At 43.5% G+C, this 18,028-nt stretch overlaps 1 protein-coding gene across 6 annotated transcripts in view; it reads right to left on the bottom strand.

Annotated features, from left to right (window-relative positions):
- The window catches only part of chd3 (chromodomain helicase DNA binding protein 3), a 38,669-nt gene that overhangs the window by 2,872 nt on the left and 17,769 nt on the right, over window positions 1–18,028 (bottom strand). For 3 of the 6 annotated variants that reach the window (XM_034557841.1, XM_034557840.1, XM_034557842.1), the window contains 14 exons: window positions 17,800–17,933; window positions 17,567–17,711; window positions 16,579–16,741; window positions 16,307–16,470; window positions 15,632–15,827; window positions 15,392–15,511; window positions 15,167–15,298; window positions 14,336–14,444; window positions 13,266–13,398; window positions 10,058–10,253; window positions 9,231–9,394; window positions 8,803–8,929; window positions 8,434–8,524; window positions 4,137–5,508 (listed from right to left, as the gene is read on the bottom strand). In XM_034557841.1, the coding sequence (XP_034413732.1) occupies window positions 5,283–5,508; window positions 8,434–8,524; window positions 8,803–8,929; window positions 9,231–9,394; window positions 10,058–10,253; window positions 13,266–13,398; window positions 14,336–14,444; window positions 15,167–15,298; window positions 15,392–15,511; window positions 15,632–15,827; window positions 16,307–16,470; window positions 16,579–16,741; window positions 17,567–17,711; window positions 17,800–17,933 (2,100 nt within the window). In that variant the 3' untranslated portion in view covers window positions 4,137–5,282. Of the gene's footprint in view, window positions 1–4,136; window positions 5,509–8,433; window positions 8,525–8,802; window positions 8,930–9,230; window positions 9,395–10,057; window positions 10,254–13,265; window positions 13,399–14,335; window positions 14,445–15,166; window positions 15,299–15,391; window positions 15,512–15,631; window positions 15,828–16,306; window positions 16,471–16,578; window positions 16,742–17,566; window positions 17,712–17,799; window positions 17,934–18,028 lie in introns of those variants that run through there. The other 3 variants (XM_034557845.1, XM_034557844.1, XM_034557846.1) reach the window with 3 other exon arrangements.

The raw sequence follows: 18,028 nt of genomic DNA, 5'->3' as shown, positions 1-18,028 counted from the left end.
TAACACCATTACCAGGCAATAGTGTCATTACAGTAAACCAGACCCGTGACTGAGAGGAGGTTAAAAGTGCTCGTCGATCTTCACGTTCTGATTCTTATTGAAAAATTGGTGAAATGATTTGACTGAAAATGAAGGAAAAAACGAAAATACAATTTGTAGCGCAAACGCAACAATTTCTTCTTGCTGCCTTCCCTCTGTTAGGGGGAGGGATCAAGGAGTGAAATGGGAACCTGCCAATCATCTCAGTCTTGTGTATTTATGGTAAAGCCACCACGGTGTCGTAATGAAACTGCATCCAGCCTCACTTATAATACTTTGATCATCTTTATAATGAGCAAACTTGCATAATACAGTTAATCAATATGTCTCATTACATATACAAGTATCATGTTTACAATAATGATAATACCCAGAATGCATAACTGTTAACCTGGAGAAAGTGAGGCCTGCAATGAGTAACACACACACACACACACACACACACACACACACACACACACACACACACACAGACAGGCACATGAGGTCACAGACACACAAGTATGGAAATTAATTTCTCTCTACACGACTGCGCAGCAGGCCAGCGAAGGGATCTGCGGCTCCCACATTTGTGCGCTATCATGAATCTGCTCGGGGGAGTGGAACGGCGAGTTGAGCGCTCCTTTCCAAACAAAGCCAGGAATAGACCAACAGCGCACTTCTCTCATTCGCGCCACGGGGAAAGATATATTGTCGTGACACCCCCGTGCAGATCAAAGCTGCAATAAGTAGTGCATTGAGCTGAAGACGTTTGGGGGGGGGGGGGGTCGAACTATGTGTGCGTCTCTAGAACCAGAGGTGGGGACCACTTGTGGGGAAACTTGTGGCATTTTGCCAGTGGAGGCCAACAAAGGGGAAGAGAAAGAAGAGAGGAGTCAGTGTGTGTATGTGTGTGTGTGTGTGTGTGTGTCCGTCCGTGTGTGTGTGGGCGGACAAAATCTGATAAGAAGCAAAACAAATCGAGGTGAAGACTGGGTGAAAGAGCACGAGGAATTACAGGAGTAGAGCGAGAGAGAGAGAGAAAAAGAAGACCCAGACGTGGAAGAGAGAGAGGGATCGTGAGATGGAAACAAAATAAATGGCAGAGCGCTGTGGAAGGGGGAGAGGACGGGAGAATAGAGCCCGTCCGATGCGTCGCCACGGCCATTAAAACGGCAAGAAAGTGCAGTGCAGAAATGCAGAAGATGTGATGACATACTTTGTCCACCAGAGAGCGCTTATTGGTAAATGTTTCAACTGTAAAACGACCCGTTCGTACACATTGAGTTCATAAATGTTCCAAAAAAAACGAGTAAAAAGGAACCTTGTAAAAAAATGACGTACATTTAATTAAAAGATGCAGTTCACATCCATGCCTTTCCGAAATGTCATCACTTCATCGTTTTATTCTACTCGACATTTTTTTTAAAATAATTAGCATATAAATTATGGAGTCATGGACCATGATTGTGTTTCTTGGAGGTCACGGTGACCTTTAAAGCACCAAATAAAAAATCGGTTAAACTTGAGTTCAGGTGGACGTAGGCGGCAAACTGGAAGCAACTCCCCTCCAGACATTCCTGAGATAACGAGTTCACGAGACGGACGAACATCAAATTATAACGCCTCCGACCAGAAGCAGATTAAAAAAAATGTAATAAATAGGCCAGTATATTTGTTTCAGATCTTTAAAAAATTTAAAAAATCACTTCAGTATTAATTCTTTAAGACTTTCGTGAAATCAAACCCACCTTTTGAGGCTAGTTATTCTTTTTAGTAATAGCCATTCAATGTTGTCACATTCCACTGTTACCTCGTAGTTGACATTGTTAATGGCGTAATCCACCACGGATTCAAATATGTCACCAGATAACAGAATATTCACGTCTATCCAGCCAAACTCCTCCGTCTCTTCCTTCTCACAGAGCGCTCCACTTCTCAGTAGCAGCACACATTGTTTAAAGCACCAACGCATCAGGTCGGCAGTGATATTTGCAGTTACAGTAAAAAAAATAGGATGAATCCAACAGCACCACACCTGGACATTATCTTAAGGAATTCCTAAAACGTTTTCTTCTACTACCCCTGAAACTCTGGGACTTCACTGGATAGAGCAGCTCCAGTCCAGAAAGACAATAAAAAAAAAAACATTCCTGGCCACCGTGTCTCTCCCTGCAGGTCCCGCTACCCTCTGCTCGAAGTGAAGGCGGCCATCTTGGCAGGAAACGCAGGGTTCTCGCTCGCCTGAAAAGCTTTGTGCGAGTGTATCTTTGCCAAGAGCGACCTTCTGTGGTGGTCAGGAACCCCCAAAAAATTCTGCTCAACGGAAACTTGAAAAAGGTAGGCATGAATCAACGTGTTGCGAGAATTTGTAAGTAATCAAACAAGGATTTTACTGGAAAAAAAGATAATTGTCTACGCTCCTCTGTGTGCATGTTAAATGTGTGTTTTAAGACTGGGAATTTCACCTGATGCGAGTATTAAACATCGTCAAGTATTGAATCTTGGTGAGATTCTTAGCCTTGGTCACTGATCAGATATGTTATTGGTTAATGAATGCATTAATTGATCCTTTCTAAGCACTTAAAGGGCAGCGTACCATTGACATATCATCTTGTGGGGTTGATATTCAGCAGACAAGGAGCAACATCGTTGTGTTTGTGACTCTGAGTGCACGTTTTAGCTCGGTTTTGGTCTCCACCAACTCCTGAAGGACTTTTCTGTCCCTTGAGCTGCTAAATGCTCCGCTATGTTCCCCAGCTAGTTGCTACCTTTGTCTGTCAGTGTCTTTGAGGCTGGACAGGTAGGATACAGTGGATCTATTAGAGCTTTGTTCACACAAAGAAAAAACCAAAAAAACAGCTGCCTGCAGCTGGTTAACGACGTTGATGAGACCGGTGCGACTGAACCGAAACAGTAAAATGACCGAAACAATGAGCTGAAAGGTGGTGAAACCTTGAGTTGGGTGATCGTAGTCGTGGGTTTCACACAGCACGCGCCTTTCACATAACATATGAAATTTGTTAATATAAACACATCATTATTCAGTCATAATTCTCCTTATTTACACTGAGACACGTCACTACAGATGCAGCTTCTTAATAAAAAAAAACGCCTCAGCATTGAGCACACACCGGGAGAGCTAATTTGATTGACAGGGACGACAAATGGATTCAAGCGGACAAATTATATAATTACAGTTACCTCGAATTATATAGTTCATCGTAATTAAAACTCCCAATATTGAGCTTTCGGGCTACATTTGTCATTGTCCCAATGTTGCTAATATATCGACCGACATCAATTGCCCCTCTGCGTCCTGAAAGATTGAGAATATTGAAACTTTTCTGATCTAAAACTTAAAAAAACATTAAAAAGAGAAGAGTGCAAGCCAGGCCCACCATCCATCCCATTGGGAAAAAATTGAAGAAAGTCAAATTTGTGTATGGTTGCATTTGTGCATTTGAAAGTAAAATATTGTTTGTGAAACACATTGTTATATTTTAAACAATACCTAGTTACAAAGCCCATTCACACACATACAGCATCCCTCCACCTTCACACAAACAGTACAGCTTTCATTGCAGGCCGCACCACAGCAACACCTCTCTGGTCTTTATGTCCTTTCAGCTTAAAAAGGGAAATACCACTCAATTTTAGCTTAAAAATACTCACACGCCTTAGAAATATTTGGACTGCAAAAACTTATTGTTCACCTCTCTTCCTTCCAGGAACGAGGGCGGAGGAGTTTTCCCTGCTCTTTAGTCTGGGATGTCACACTGAGCTGGAAAAACGATGACACAGTCCAGAGTGTTTTATTTTCTCGGGGATCGGGGGACATTTTCCATCGTGGAATCCATCACGCTGTCACAATAAAGAAGCTCGAGGAACCAAAACGTCTCCTCGAGCTTCAAAGTGAGTCGCTCTCTTTTCTTTCCGACGGCAGATTACAGTATTCAGCTTTGGGAAGACCAGCTCGTAAATACAGATTTTGTATATATATATATATATAGATTTTTTTTTCTTCCTTTGCAGCAATGAGGCTTGTGACATTGTGATAAGTGGAGTGATATTCCCCTTTAAGTGACCCCCCTCCCCCCCCACAAAAAAATGTGCAATAGTAAATATGCTTTTTAATACAGTACATTTCTCAGAGCAACGTTGCTACTGACTGTTGGACAAAGGCAACGTCTACGTTTTTTATATCGACGATTCTTGTTGCTATGCTTGGTTGCACTCAGGAATGCCCGAGCAAAAGTGTTTTATACTTAGAAAACTCTCTTTATTCCCTTCTTTCCTTTTTATTCCGATAGATAATGTATCTAATCTAAAATGAGAGGTCATCCCTTTTCTATTTTGAGTTATAAATTAAGTTCTTTGCAAGGTTTTCAGGTTGTGTGTGAGGTCCACGGTGTGTATAGCTGTATACATATATATATACACATGTATATATATATATATGTATGTGTCTGTCCGTGATACTGAGAAAGAGAGACGGAGGAATCGAGGACTGTGGAGGAATGAGGGAGTACAGGGTCAGAGCGAGGGGACGGGCTTGTTCAGTCCGATGAAGAATTGATCCGGGGGGAAATCTTTAACAGAAGAAGAAGTCTCGGGAAAATCTGTCTGAGGAGTTCTGCATATTTCTCCATTTTGCCCTTCATATCTGAATTCCTGAAAACCCGTGATTGCATTAACATACTGTCCTTTTTTTTCTTTCTTCTTCCACCCTTCAGTCCAGACATCTTTCCCATCAAAGTCGGATTGTTGGGCTTTTTTTCAGCAGCGCATTTTCCCTTTATTGGAGGATTTGTTTGTTCCAGACAGGTCATCTCTCCATTTTTCTGTCTCTCTGCCTCCCCCCTTCCACCCCCCACCATGCATCATTAGTGCTTGATGTCAGAGCCAGCTTTTCACCTCTCCCTTCTTTTCTTGGCCCTCACGCTCTGCAGTTTGATTGCTTTGTTTTCTTTCAAGTGCCGCCGCGTCTTTTCACTTTTCATGTCCTCTCCTTTTTGCCTCCCCGTCTTCATTCGATCCATCCAGTGAGCTTTACTTCTCCCTTTTCTAATCCTCACATTCCAGCAGTGTCAAAGTGCTCTGTCCTTGGGTCCTTTTTGGACTTCTTCCCCAGGCATTCGTCTCTCCTTTTCAGCTTTCACTGTCCCTTTTTTTTCAGTCTCCATTTCTGTTACATTCCTGGACAGTTTTATCCAAATGTCCTCCTTCATGGCTTCTTTGGTCGGCCGTTGCGCGGCAGGTTCTCAACCGTGTTGCTGAGACGGTACTTGACTATGATGCTGTGCACCGTGGACTTGGGCATTCTCAGCTCCTGCCCGATGGCCCCCTCGGACTTGCCGTCCTTCCAAAGGTCCACCACTCGCTGCCGCTGCACCACATCGTGCTCCTTGGTCTTCTGGCAAGCAGCGTTTGGCCCTCCGGCAGCTCCCCAAGCAGCTCCCCCGGTGGCCCCAGCAGCGGCGGCGGCTTCTGTGGGGGCAGACAAGCGGCAGACTGTAGTGGAGACTCGGAGAGGGGGAGCAGGATAATGTCACACTTTACTGGTCCCCGAAGGGAATTCTCTTTTAGTTTGCCTGCCTCCCTTCCATGCAGGGAGGTCAGAGTTCAGGGGGGGAGCTACCGGAGCTGGTGGAGTTTCAGTGTCCTGCTCAAGGACACTTCAGCAGGACGGGCGCTGGCAGTCACGGGGGGCTCGAACCAGTGAGCTCCACTTGCAGGGCAATCTGAATAATTTCTACACCCCCAAAGGATGAAGTTTTGCCTAGAATGTGGGACTCCTTTTAGTGCAGATGAGTAGCTTCCTCATGGCAGTACTGCTGGCTGAAACAGGTTTTCCAAAAATGCAATTCAAGATATTGTGCAAAAGAGATATTGCCATGCGTGAGACGGCACAAAACAATCCTTCATTGGAGCATTTTTCAGTTTACAGAGTGCAGTAAAAGTAGTAGATGTGTAGTTAAAAAAGTGCCACGGCAGACATGCATATTTCTGGATATGTTTTGTGTACTCAAGTGAGGGAGCTTCTCTCGGGAGAGGGCTATTAATGGAGGGAAGCTAGGAGGTCACGAAATCAGAGAATTTTGTTGTTTTAACTCAACAATTTCTGCGGCTCACTTTCTTCCCTCCCCCGTCTGAGTCTAAAAAGGTCAGGAACCAGCGCGACCCCAATCAAGGCCATAAATGTGGCCTCATTTGCTGCATGCTTTGTGCCCTGCCAGAGTCCGGGATGTCTCCGGACGGCACTGGGCTCGGCTCGGCAGCTCGCCGCGAGCAAAGAAACCCACGGGAACAACACAACTCACGCGCAACTATTTCTGAACCGCCGGCGCTAGGCCCCGCCCTCCGCCGGTTCACAAGTCACAACACGGCGTTTACACAACCAAACTCCTTCTGCGGTTTCTGCCCCTCTCAAAATACCTCGTTACAAAGTCCGAATGTTTTCTTGGCACGGCCAGGCACAGAGCATAATGACATTTTCAGAGATAGGCTCTGGCTCGCTCAAATGCAATGCCTTTGACAGATGTCTCAGTGTACAATTACATAAATCAAGATACACCGAGTGAGAGGCCGGCACAGCATGAAGGTTTTTTTTTTTTTAAGGGCAAAGCTATTGGGGAATATCAGGTTCTCCCAGTTATCTCTGCCACATACGCTGCTATCTAAACATCTACGAACACGAACACACTTGCAGAGCGAAGAGTGCGTCTGGTGAGCACATGCTGTTACTAAAACCGATTACAAAAAGAAAATAAATTGTGCGCTGACAGACTGCAAAGCGAGGAGGCCAAAACAGATTCTTTCTTTTTTTTTTTTTTTTTTTTTTTTATGATTTGAACTCTAACGCTTTTTAAAATCAATAAGTAATGAGAGGAATTAGGACTTCACAAAAGGGGAAAGAGAAACATGTTTGAAAAAGGAAACACACCACAGACAGGTTGCGTCGGTGTTGCGCAATGTGTCGTTACTGCTGAGTATTGAGGTTTTGAGGTTGGATATGTTAGGAGATAAAAATGCATTAATATAGCAGTGCAGCACGTTTGTGTTTGATTTTGGTAATGTCTATTACAGGTGTCTGTCTGGCAGCCACATCAGAAAACTCTGCTACAGATGTGTTTTTCCAACATACACTCCTTTCTAGATCTTCGCAGATTTACCAACTTAAGCTGCTCAGGGAGATAAAGTGTCTTCTGAAAGTGCTTTGAACAGCGCTGCTTTAGAAGCCACCCGGTAGTTCCTTTCTCCACATATTAAAGGATTACGTTGAAATTGAAGAGTTCAATAACATTGTACTGGATCACAGAACTATCGCTCGTAGACGTTTTCCTGACAAACCACATTCCCAGAGTAAGTCATTTTTGATTCTCCTCACTGAATGTTTTTCCACTACAACATAACCATATAAAGATGAACATTCCTCAGATGATATCTTTAAATAGAAGAAACATTTTGGACTGGTTTTGCCCATCATCCGTGCAAGTTTGCCAAGTAATCAAGTCCAGATCTCCGAAGCTGGAGTTGTGCTCCTCCGTCAGGGTGTCGTGGATCTCTGCTGGAGCTGATGAGCCCACTGAGGCTACAGAAACCAAGCTTTCCAAAATGCAGATTTATGATACTGCGAGAGATTGTTGATGGTGAAATAGAAAAATTAATAAAAACATGGACAAAGTTGAGGTATCGCTTCCTTTCAGTGATGTGAGACAATAAATATGATGTGCAAACCTCCATGCTTAAATCAATACCCAGTAATGAAGTGAACTTAAAGGAGCATCACAGAGATTTTGTGTTTCACCTCCACAAAGTTGTGAAACTTACAAGAAAAGCATTTTAAAAAAAAATCAAATCATCACAGGCTGAAATATTCCCGTCTTTAAATACCGAGCATGGCTCAAGCTTCAAAACACTGGATCCTACACTTCCCACAATGCAACGCAGTCTTTCATAGAGACCCCTCACCTGCATATAACAATCTACGTGCCCCCGGTTTCTAACGCAGGCCTTCTGTTACAAACTAGTGATCTTCAAGCCCTGATGACATCACTGGGACACCATCTGGGTTATTTCCCCCCTCCAGAGCCACAGAAGACATCACAGTGTTCACAATGCTGACAAGTAAACAGAACTTCCTCTGCAAAAATGGTGGAGTGCCCCTTTAAACATCTTTACTTTGATACATTAGTATTTCCTGCTTGAGCTCGCAAAGTCATTTCCTGTCCAAAATCTTGCCATAATTATCTTCCATCACAAAAAAAGCAGGCAGATTATACAAAGGAATCCTTCACCCACGCAAGGAAGCATAAATCAGGCCGCTCGTTTGCCAACTGTCAGACAGATCAAACAAACTGGTATGCTTGAATAATATTACCTTGAACGCTATAATTACGGATGCCTTAATACCTTTTGATGTTTCTTTTAATCGCCGACTGGAACATCTCCATCTCTCTCTTTCTCACCCACAGAGCAGCTGCACATGCAGGTGAACTCCTAACTGGCCCGTTAAGCAGAATCAAAGTTAGATTAAACGTCTTTTATCCGATTGAGATCTCAAAAACAGAAGAATGCTGGACCTTTACCCGGATTCCTCGGGCATCGTTTAATAACATATTTTGCCCGTGATTCTGTCATTTATTTTCTACATCCTGAGATGCACTCTGGGTGTAAAGCAACACTTGTCTGCACATGTTCCGTTTGTAATGACAGATCCAACTTCTGACAAAGCCAATATTGACAGCAGCAGCGGATGTGAATGGAACTTCAAACACTGACCTGATATGAAGGATCCGGGCGACATGTGACCGTAGTTGGCGCCTCCCATGAGCAGGGCGCTAGGGGGTGCGGGGGTGAAGGGGGCTCCGTAGTTGTGAGGGGTGGCGTAGGGTCCTGAAGGTATGGGCTGCACAGAGGAAGGGACGTTGTTTTTTGTGAATGGAGGATAAGATTTATGAAATTAAAGGCTATAGCAACAGGATAAGTAAGACAAACCACTTTTAAGTTAAAAATCTGCTGACTAAACGGTTGTGGAAAGTCCACAGGTGGGTGACAAGATAATGGGCTCAGCATTTTTATTGGCCGTCCTCCATCTATTCTTTTTCGACTGTCTGCAGGCAGCTCGAGCAGGTTTCATCTTGTGACTGAGGTGGTGAGGGTTTTCTGTGGGTGTTTAAGAGAGTGTGTTTAAAAAGCAGGCTTCTGACCGGAGGCGTGTGCATCTCAGTGCCCTTGCTTGCCAGCCGGCTGAGGATGCTCCTCTCGGACATTTGCAGGCGGGCGGCGATGGGCGGGACTCTGGCCAGCGTGGCCGGTAGCCGGGTCACGTCAGCCTTCATGTCACACAGCAGCTCCTCCAACTGGTTCAACACTGCAGCAACAACCAAAAACATCAACGACAACGACTTCACTTCTCATCCATAACGTTTGCTTCTACTTCCTGCTTCTTTTAAACCTCCCGTTAATCACGCCGTAATTTATTCTATAGAAGTCTCATCGTCACAGAGGTTTGTGGATTTCCATTTCCAAAATAGCACATTTCTCCATCTATTTTTACAAGAGGTTTCACTCTGTCATCACATCCCTGCATATAATTAATCACTGATTAGAGACCTACAGAGTCGCTTTGCAATATGATAAATAAGTTTTCCGAGTTGCGTGCAGAAAGACAGAAACTACAACAGCAGTGCGCTGAGCGTGTTCTCCTTTCGACAGAACAATATAAACATGGACAGACTTGCCAGTGAGGAAATGTTTGGAGCGATCACTTAACAGCGTGTAAGCTTATCTGCTCGGCTTGACTGAAGTCAGCTTCAGGCAGAGTGATATGGTCTCTGCAGGAAGGAAGACTGATTGCACAATAGCGCTGTGGGATGTGTTGATGCGTAAGCTCTCTTTTATTCTACGGCTGCAATTATCTGTTATCTGCCAAGCTTTCCCACTTTCTCAAAATATGCCTGCCTGTCTCTGGCAAAATGTTTTTAACATTTATTAAAACAACTCAAATGATTGGCATCATGCCAACATCCCTGACCTTTGTGCAGGACAGCGTTGGCCGGCTTGTTGCCCGCCAGCGACTCCTTGCTGAGGTGCTGGTGTGACTCCGCGAGGCACTCCATCTCCGTAAAGCGTGCGTTGAGCGCCATGGCCGGGTGGCTGGGGTCCTGGGTCATGTTCAGGTAGGCGGCCCGTCGCAGCTGCTCCTCTATCACCAGCGCCTGCTCCAGCAGCTGGAGGTCAAGAGGTCAAATATGCACGTCAATGGTTTTGTTTGAAGAAATTAACCAGTACCCTTGGCTTTCTCAGTTGTACTGCATGTTCATTGTTTGTCAGATTTTAAGCGCCTTTTGCAATTATATGAGTGCATTTTATTATCTCTGCCGGGAGATCGTCGGCTGCGCGTGTGTGAGTGAGTGTGTGCGTGTGTGTTAGCTTAGCATCTTGTAGAAAAGTAGATTATTAGTGCATTAAACTAGCCATATGTCAAATACTTTTTCTATTGTTTTATTCTATATCTATGTTTATTGTTATGCACTAGTCAAATTCCTTCTACTGTATGTGAAACGTACTTGGCAAATAAACGATTAGGAAACTAAATTAACCCAAAACACGAGCTACTTGATGTATTTTAAAAAACTATCTGCTTCAAAAACACACCAACTAATAATTTAAAGAAATTATGTAAATAAACACATTTTAGATGGAACTCCCCCACATTTCTAATTATAAGAAAACTGAAAAACTAATGCTCCTCACTTTACATTTAAACAAAGGGACAGACAAAAACAATTAATATTAACGAATAAGACATTCAGTAGCAATAGTAATGCAAGCATTTCAAGGGAAATTTCGTACAGTACTTCAGTCATGGGAGTGTGTTCGATGAAAACAAGAGTTGTTAAAGTTTGTTACACAACCAGTTACAGCTAAAAATGTTCAAAGAGGAAATTACGGTGAGAGTTGTCTTTATGGCAGATTCAAATAATTTAGCAAGAGAGATAACGAGTAAAGTAAAAGAGTCAGAGATACAGCAAATGAGGATGTTGTGGGCAGGATCTGAAACATGTGAGCTGCTTAAAAACAGGATGAGAGCTCCTCCAGATATGCAGTGGTCAGCAGTACCGTCGAGCCAATATGTGGGTCTAGGGGCATCTGTCATCCGACAATCAAACGAGCCAGGTGATCAAAGATACTGCGATATGTTACTGCAATAGTCTGTTTGCGTGGAAGTTGGGCTGGCATCAAAAACCCTTCTATCCACGAGGGCTTGTAATGAATTTGCCTCTTTCTTCACTGACAAAATTCGGAAATTCGGACAAGCAGCCAGTGCCTCCATATCCGGTACAAGATGTGTGTTTTCCCTGGGTCCACTTAAAGTCAATTAAAATACCATCACAAAACTTTATCCGGTCAACCATAAAAACCTGGAGGACATTACACAACATCTGAAATCCTTGTCCTGCTGCCATGATATTCTGCCAACAGGCTTTTCAAAAATGTTTTAAATTGCGTTTTTAAGTAAAATTATTGAACTTCTTGGCACTTAACTGTTTTGAGGTCTTCCAGTCAGGGTTTTAACCACACCGCAGCACTGAAACTGCACATGTTGAGATCCTAAGTAAGGTCTATTCAATTACAGACAATGGTAGAATTCCAGCCTCGGTCTTACTGGACATCAGTGCTGCATTTGACACGGTAACACATTACTAGACTGACTGGAAAACTGTGTGGGGCCTCCTGCAACTGTACCAAGCTGGTTTGAATCACACTTGAAGAACAGGGCCTACTTTGTGCCTATAGGTAACTAGCTACACATCTGAGTGGACACATTAGAAATGTGGAGTTCCCCAGGGCTCCATTCTGGGGCCTCTTGGGTTTAACATCTTTAGGATTCTACTGGTTCTGATTATGGAAAACAACTAAATGAGTTACCATAATTATGCAGACGACACACACACATTTACATAACCAAATAACCAGGGGACCATGGTCCAATTCAAGCACTGAGTTAGTGCATTGAACAAATAAACAATTGGATGCTCCAAAATGCTCTTCAATTAAACAAAGGCAAAAGTAAAGAAGTTGTTTTTGGAGCCAAGGAGGAATGTTTAAAGCTTCAATCAGCAATGTTAAAAACCACAGACCAAGCCAGAAAACTTGGTGTAATCGTGGGCTGTGCCTGAAATCACTTAGCACTAAACAATATATACCATCATGCATTGCACTGAAGGAAAAATAGCAGACAGACGAGAGGAAAGAGAGTAGCGCGATTTAGACAAATCCATGAGTTGTGACGTAAAAAATAACTATAACACCAACGGCCGCAAAGTACTTTGTATTTATTTATTTGGAAAAATACCCTTATTGCTACCACACCGACAACGGCAGAGCATACTATCCTTCTATTCTTAACTTATTCTTACTTATAATAAAAGGCTGAGACGTATGCGTTGCATCGCTGCTCACATTCAGCATTTCACAAAGGGGCAACTCAGCAAAATAGCTTGTTTTTTTGTTTTTAATCCCAAATATTGATGACTGTATTTATTATGAATGGTCTACCAGCCAACGTTGATCTGCCAAGTCTTAATTACAGGTCAGCAATAATGTAATAATCAGTGCAGATAAAATAAGAGCTCCCTTGTCAGTCAGTAGAGTTGTGAATGAGTGAATAATCTCACACACAGTCATGGACTCAGACCTGCATTTCAACAGCAACATTAAGAGGATTACTACGTCAGTCTACTCACCTTAAGAATATATCATTAAAGCACTTATGTCTCAGCAGGATTTGGAAAAACTTGTTCATGCATTTATCTCCAGTAGACTCGACTACTGTAACAGCGTCTTTAAAGGTCTCACAAAAAAAGTGATAAGACAGCTGCAGCTGATTCAGAGCGTTGCTGCACGAGTCCAGATCACATCACACCAGTTATGAGGTCTTTTCTCTGTCTTTATCTGCCAAAGAATTTACTTTGAAATACTACTGTTGGTTTATGAAGCACTGACTGGTTTCCGTCCCAAAAAAAAACTAAAAAAACATTTCTGATCTTCTACAGTATGAACCATCCATTTAGGACGGGTCGGCATTCTGTCCACAGTACTCTGACTTCTCTTTTCTTTTATAATAAAAGCTGAATATTTTTCTTTCAGCATCTGCCTTTTATTAAATCAAATAACTCTTAATTTCTTCCTCTTTTGGTGTTTCCTCCTTGTCAAGATGAAGCTATGTCTCGTCTTACCTTGAAGCGTCGAGCCAGGAACTTGTTCTTCATCTCCAGGAAGTTGCCTTTGTTCGCCTGCGATTTGAAAGGCTCATTGACGATGGCGAACTGGGGGTCATTCTGGATGTCCTGCCACCGGGCGTAGCCGTGACTGGCACAGGGGTCAAGGATCACGTAACACTTTTGGGCAAGAGGCAGCGTGAAGCAGCGGTGCACGGTCAAAGTAACTGTGACGCTGAACAGGGGAAGGTTTTCAAACTACTACTGCAATGGAAAAGTTGCGATGCAGAATTAAAGGAGTTCAACATTTTGCTTTCGTAAGTCATTGTCACTGCTCTAATGACTATAGAGCTGTAGCCAGGAGACGAGGGGTTAAAGAAACCGCTAACCGGGCTGTCCAAAGTTGACATTTCTGTTTTTATATGGATGAATTAGTGACCTTTAGGCTCCAGCTTCATACTAAAGATCACTCATGAGAACTCATTTGCTTAATGCTTTCACAAACAGAAATATAAAACGACAGTAATAATCCTCGGTTGGCTATTTTGAACCAGCCAGGCTCGCTGTTTGCCCCCCGACTCCAGTTTTCGTGCCAAGTGAAGCAAAAAACATGAGAGTGAAATCAATCTGACGCTTAGAAAGAAAGCAAATGTTGAGCCAAAAGGTTTGAGCTATTCCTGAAAGCTGTACATTGATTTTTTGAGGGTGATTATCTAGATTGTTTTATCTTCTTAAAATACAAAATTGTTGTACATTGATTTTTGAGGGTGATTACCTAGATTGTTTTATCTTCTTAAAATACAAAATTACAGTTATTTTAGCAACAACAAAAAAAGGTTTCAGCCATTTCACTCCTTTTATTTCAGTCTAACTACGGCTCTCATTACAGAATAATGCATGGCCTTGATTACCATAATAGTGGGAACAACATGAACTAAATGACCCACTTCATTGGCTTCCAGCAGACACAGTTGGCTGTTTACTGAGCTCTGGCTGGCTTGTTGACTTATTACGCAGGGCTTCTGCCGGCTTATAGAAAAATAAACACGTGGGGGGGTCATCGCTCGGGCAACCGCCGTCAAGGATACATCACGATTCCCGCCAGCAGCCAGAAGTCGTGTCGGCGGTGCCAGATCTCGTTCATCTTCCCCGAAGAGATGGCAGCCCGCTCCTCATTCTGCCAGAGAGTGTGCAGCTCTGCAGGGTGAAGCCAACACAATATAAACACGCGGCTGGTCTCAAAAAAAAGCGCTCGGCCAGTTGAAACCTGGCTGCAGGTGTTTCCACGGCACAAAGAGCGTTGATGGGTTAGTGATCAAGGCGGAGATCATTTTGTCTTTCATACAGAAGCTCTGGAAAGCATGGGGAATTTTTTTTTTTTTTGAAATTTAGTCTTAGTCACTTGTTTGGACACGTTAATAAGTTATTTTCACCTTTACTCCCCTCGTCTTTCAGGGACTCTATGGTATCTGAAATTAAGCATCCAGGCCTAAAAAACAAACGCCCTTCCAAGGTGGGATCCCTCGCACCTGAGCAACGGGCTGTTGTCACGTTCATGCTATATATGAGTTACCATAACTACCCGTTTCTTACTTGTACATGGCGTTCTTGTCAAAATGTAGTTTTTACTAAAAGCTCTAAAACAATATTGAAGTGTGCAAATGAGAGATCCATTCAATTTGTTCTCCTTTCAGAAGAACCTGTTCCTGAAGATGTTTGTGCAAGAGAATTATCATTTTGAAGAGTTATCCTGCGCATAACTACCAAATAAAATGCACTTCAATACATGTTGAAGAAGTAAATGTAGATGGTTACAAGAGGAGGAAGAGATGAATGAAGTCCAGTGCCTGACATAGAATCCTAAAATGCATTACGGTTTATAAGCTACCACACGGAGCATCAGGAGAATCGGTACTGACCGGTGAAGCCGCCGTCTGCGATGTTGAACATGAAGCGAGGGCGCTCGACAGGAGGCCTCAGGTTAGCCTTGGGCGCATCCTCTTTGGCTGCTCTGACTTCTCTCCCAGCATCCTTTTCACCTTTGACCTCCTCTGTTGTCGAGAAAGACGACGCGGTTATAATTTTAGCGAATGAATGGTGCTTGTTTATTTAATGGCGGCATGCCGTCAGGCAGTAAAGCGTACCTTTCTTCACGGCAGACACCTCGGCCTTATCGTTGGCGTCCGTCGCTTCAGCTGCTGTCGGCGTCTCTTCCCGCTTTTCTTTTTCTTTTTCCTTCTCCTCCCCCTCCCCCGTCTTTCCTCCTTTTGCAGGAAAACAAACATTACATTAGCAAGGACTTGTAACATTCATCCACAGCAACCCGTTTCATCTGTTTGTGCATGTCGGATTTCATCACAGCGACTGTGTGTTCTGGTTTTTACCCAATTTCTCTTCTTTGACCTCTGCGTCTTGTTTCGTCTCTTCTTTACTCTCCTCCTGTGCTCTTTTCTCCTGTGTCGTGGCGGAAAGAGAGTCTGTTTCTTTCTTCTCCTCCTCTTTCAGGTCGTCGTCCTCTTTGCCTTCGTTTCTTTGACGTGGAGACACATTCTGTGCTGTGTCTTTTGTCAAAGAGGAAAGCTACAGAAAGAAGCACAGTCACTCATTGGGTTGGTCTTATTTAGCAATGTATTCTGATTATAAAGTGTATAGTAGTATATAAAATAGTGGTATAACAGTTTATTGAATAGGCCCCATCAGTGACTAAGTTGTAGCCTTTTTTTGCTAATCATTTCGAATACTTAACATTTTCAAGATGCTGCGGTTTCTTAAAGATATGAAAATACCGCTATGATTCCACTGAAAGACCTAATTTATTGAAGTCTGCGCCCTTTGCTACATAATGAAAATGGACAGTTTGATTTTCAAGCTGTTTCAAATTGAACAGGAAGAAAAAAAACACAGAAAGCACAGGAAAAATGTTGAAAGCAATGGGATTTGTATAGAAATCCACGCACAATATTAGACTTAAAAGAGGCATGAAGCTATTTTTGAATGTCCTGCAAAAACTGAAATCTCTATGACAATGTGAAGAAATGATTTGACCGAATGTGTCCCACCTCTTCGGGGTCTGCAGTCCTGTTGCTGTCCACCTCTTTCCCCTCATCCTTCTCTTTCTCCTTCACTCTCTCTTTATCAGCCTGGGCCTCGCTTTCCTCTTTGTCCTCCTCCTTCTCTCCCTCCTTTCCGTTCTTTTCCAGCTTGTCTGATGGCGCAGGGGTCGCTGCACACAAACACATAACACAACTCCCAACTGTATCTGCTGCACCTTTACATGGAGCGCCCCCTGCTGGAACTGGTAAATGTGACCGCGTACAGTATGTTTGGTTACCTGGCTTGGAGGTGCAAGGCGTGTTGTTATAGCTGGCCTCGGAGGTGGGCGTGGTGGTCTTCACAGCGGGAGAGGAAGCCCTGGAGGAGGACTTGTCTATGAGGACCTCAGGCTTGAGCTCTGGAAGACTCCACCGGCCGTTAATGTGCTCAAACTCTTGGATCTGGAGAAGAAACGCTCGGTAAAATAAAACGCCTCAATTGACCTAACACCACCTTATTTAAACTCAGCACCCACATGCCCTGCTCGCCTGGCAGCGTATCATACACCCTCCCTTGGCATAGATAGCAGATCAGGATGTCAGCACGTTTAAACACGTTAGACTGAAAACTGGATTGAAGATTGTTTGGATAAACTCATGTCTGGCAAACGGAAAACAGCAAGGTAATCATAACATCTTTAAAGACATAATCCTTGATTTCTTCCCTGGAAAAAAGACTTGTTTAGTCGACGTTAATACCTGAAGATTATGTTGTCTTGCAGTTTGTTAAATTAAAGACATCTTAATAACTTCATATGGGGCTGTAGACACCCTGCTGATATGGAGGCGTCGAGTTAAAGGTATAATCCTTTGGAATTTTTAATAAAAGCAAACCCTGTTGTTGGTACTCTTTATAGCTATTCAATGCTTTTACATTCAGTAATTATCTCTCAATATAGCAGCATTCCTGCACTGGATTCTAATTGCCTACCTACACTTGAGGGCTTTACAGGAAATGATGCATGAATGTGTTTTTTATGTCGATTTACACTCTCTGAAACATCATATCAGTTACTACTTACAGGCTGGCTTTTATTGTGGAGCAATCACAGGAAATACAATGGCTTATTTGAGCTGTTTTGGTCAACTTTACTCATGTTACCACGGTAACGACAGGTGTCACAAAAATACAACCAGGACTGAAATCTTAAGGACTTCCAAGTGCCATGGCTGGCTCCTTTCCCCACTCCTGTCTCGACTCAGCGAGGCGAACAGCGCTGCTCTGACCTTCTTCTTGACGAGGGACATGACGCCGATGCGCGTGAGGACCGGCTGGCGGCACAGGCCCTCCCTCGGCACGCCGTCGGCGAACGTCTCCGCTCCGTCGGCCACCGGCTCGCACAAGTGACGCATGAAGAGAGACACGTACGCTCTGGCAAAGAAGGTGTAGGAGTAGTGGAAGAATATGCGGTTACGGGACAGATAGAAATGGGTAAAGACTTTCTTCTGAGTTTCCTTACTTGAACTCTTTCTCCGACTTGCCCCTGAGGTCTCTGACCAGCCACTGAGAGGAGAAAGCGTCCTGGGTCGGCATCCCCCAGCGCATCACCGCGTTCAGGAAAGCCTTCCGCTGGCGTGTGTTGAAGCCCAGCACCTAACGAGATTACAGTATACTTTTCCTGGGCAGTGCAAACAGGTTGAGCCTTTTTTTTTAAAATAAATGTATTGATTATTATTCTGGAGGACCTA

Source organism: Cyclopterus lumpus, chromosome 18, assembly GCF_009769545.1.
Source record: "Cyclopterus lumpus isolate fCycLum1 chromosome 18, fCycLum1.pri, whole genome shotgun sequence".
NCBI classification, from domain to species: Eukaryota; Metazoa; Chordata; class Actinopteri; order Perciformes; family Cyclopteridae; genus Cyclopterus; species Cyclopterus lumpus.
Note: the sequence above shows the minus strand (reverse complement) of the source record. Positions and strands in the feature narration are given on the sequence as shown.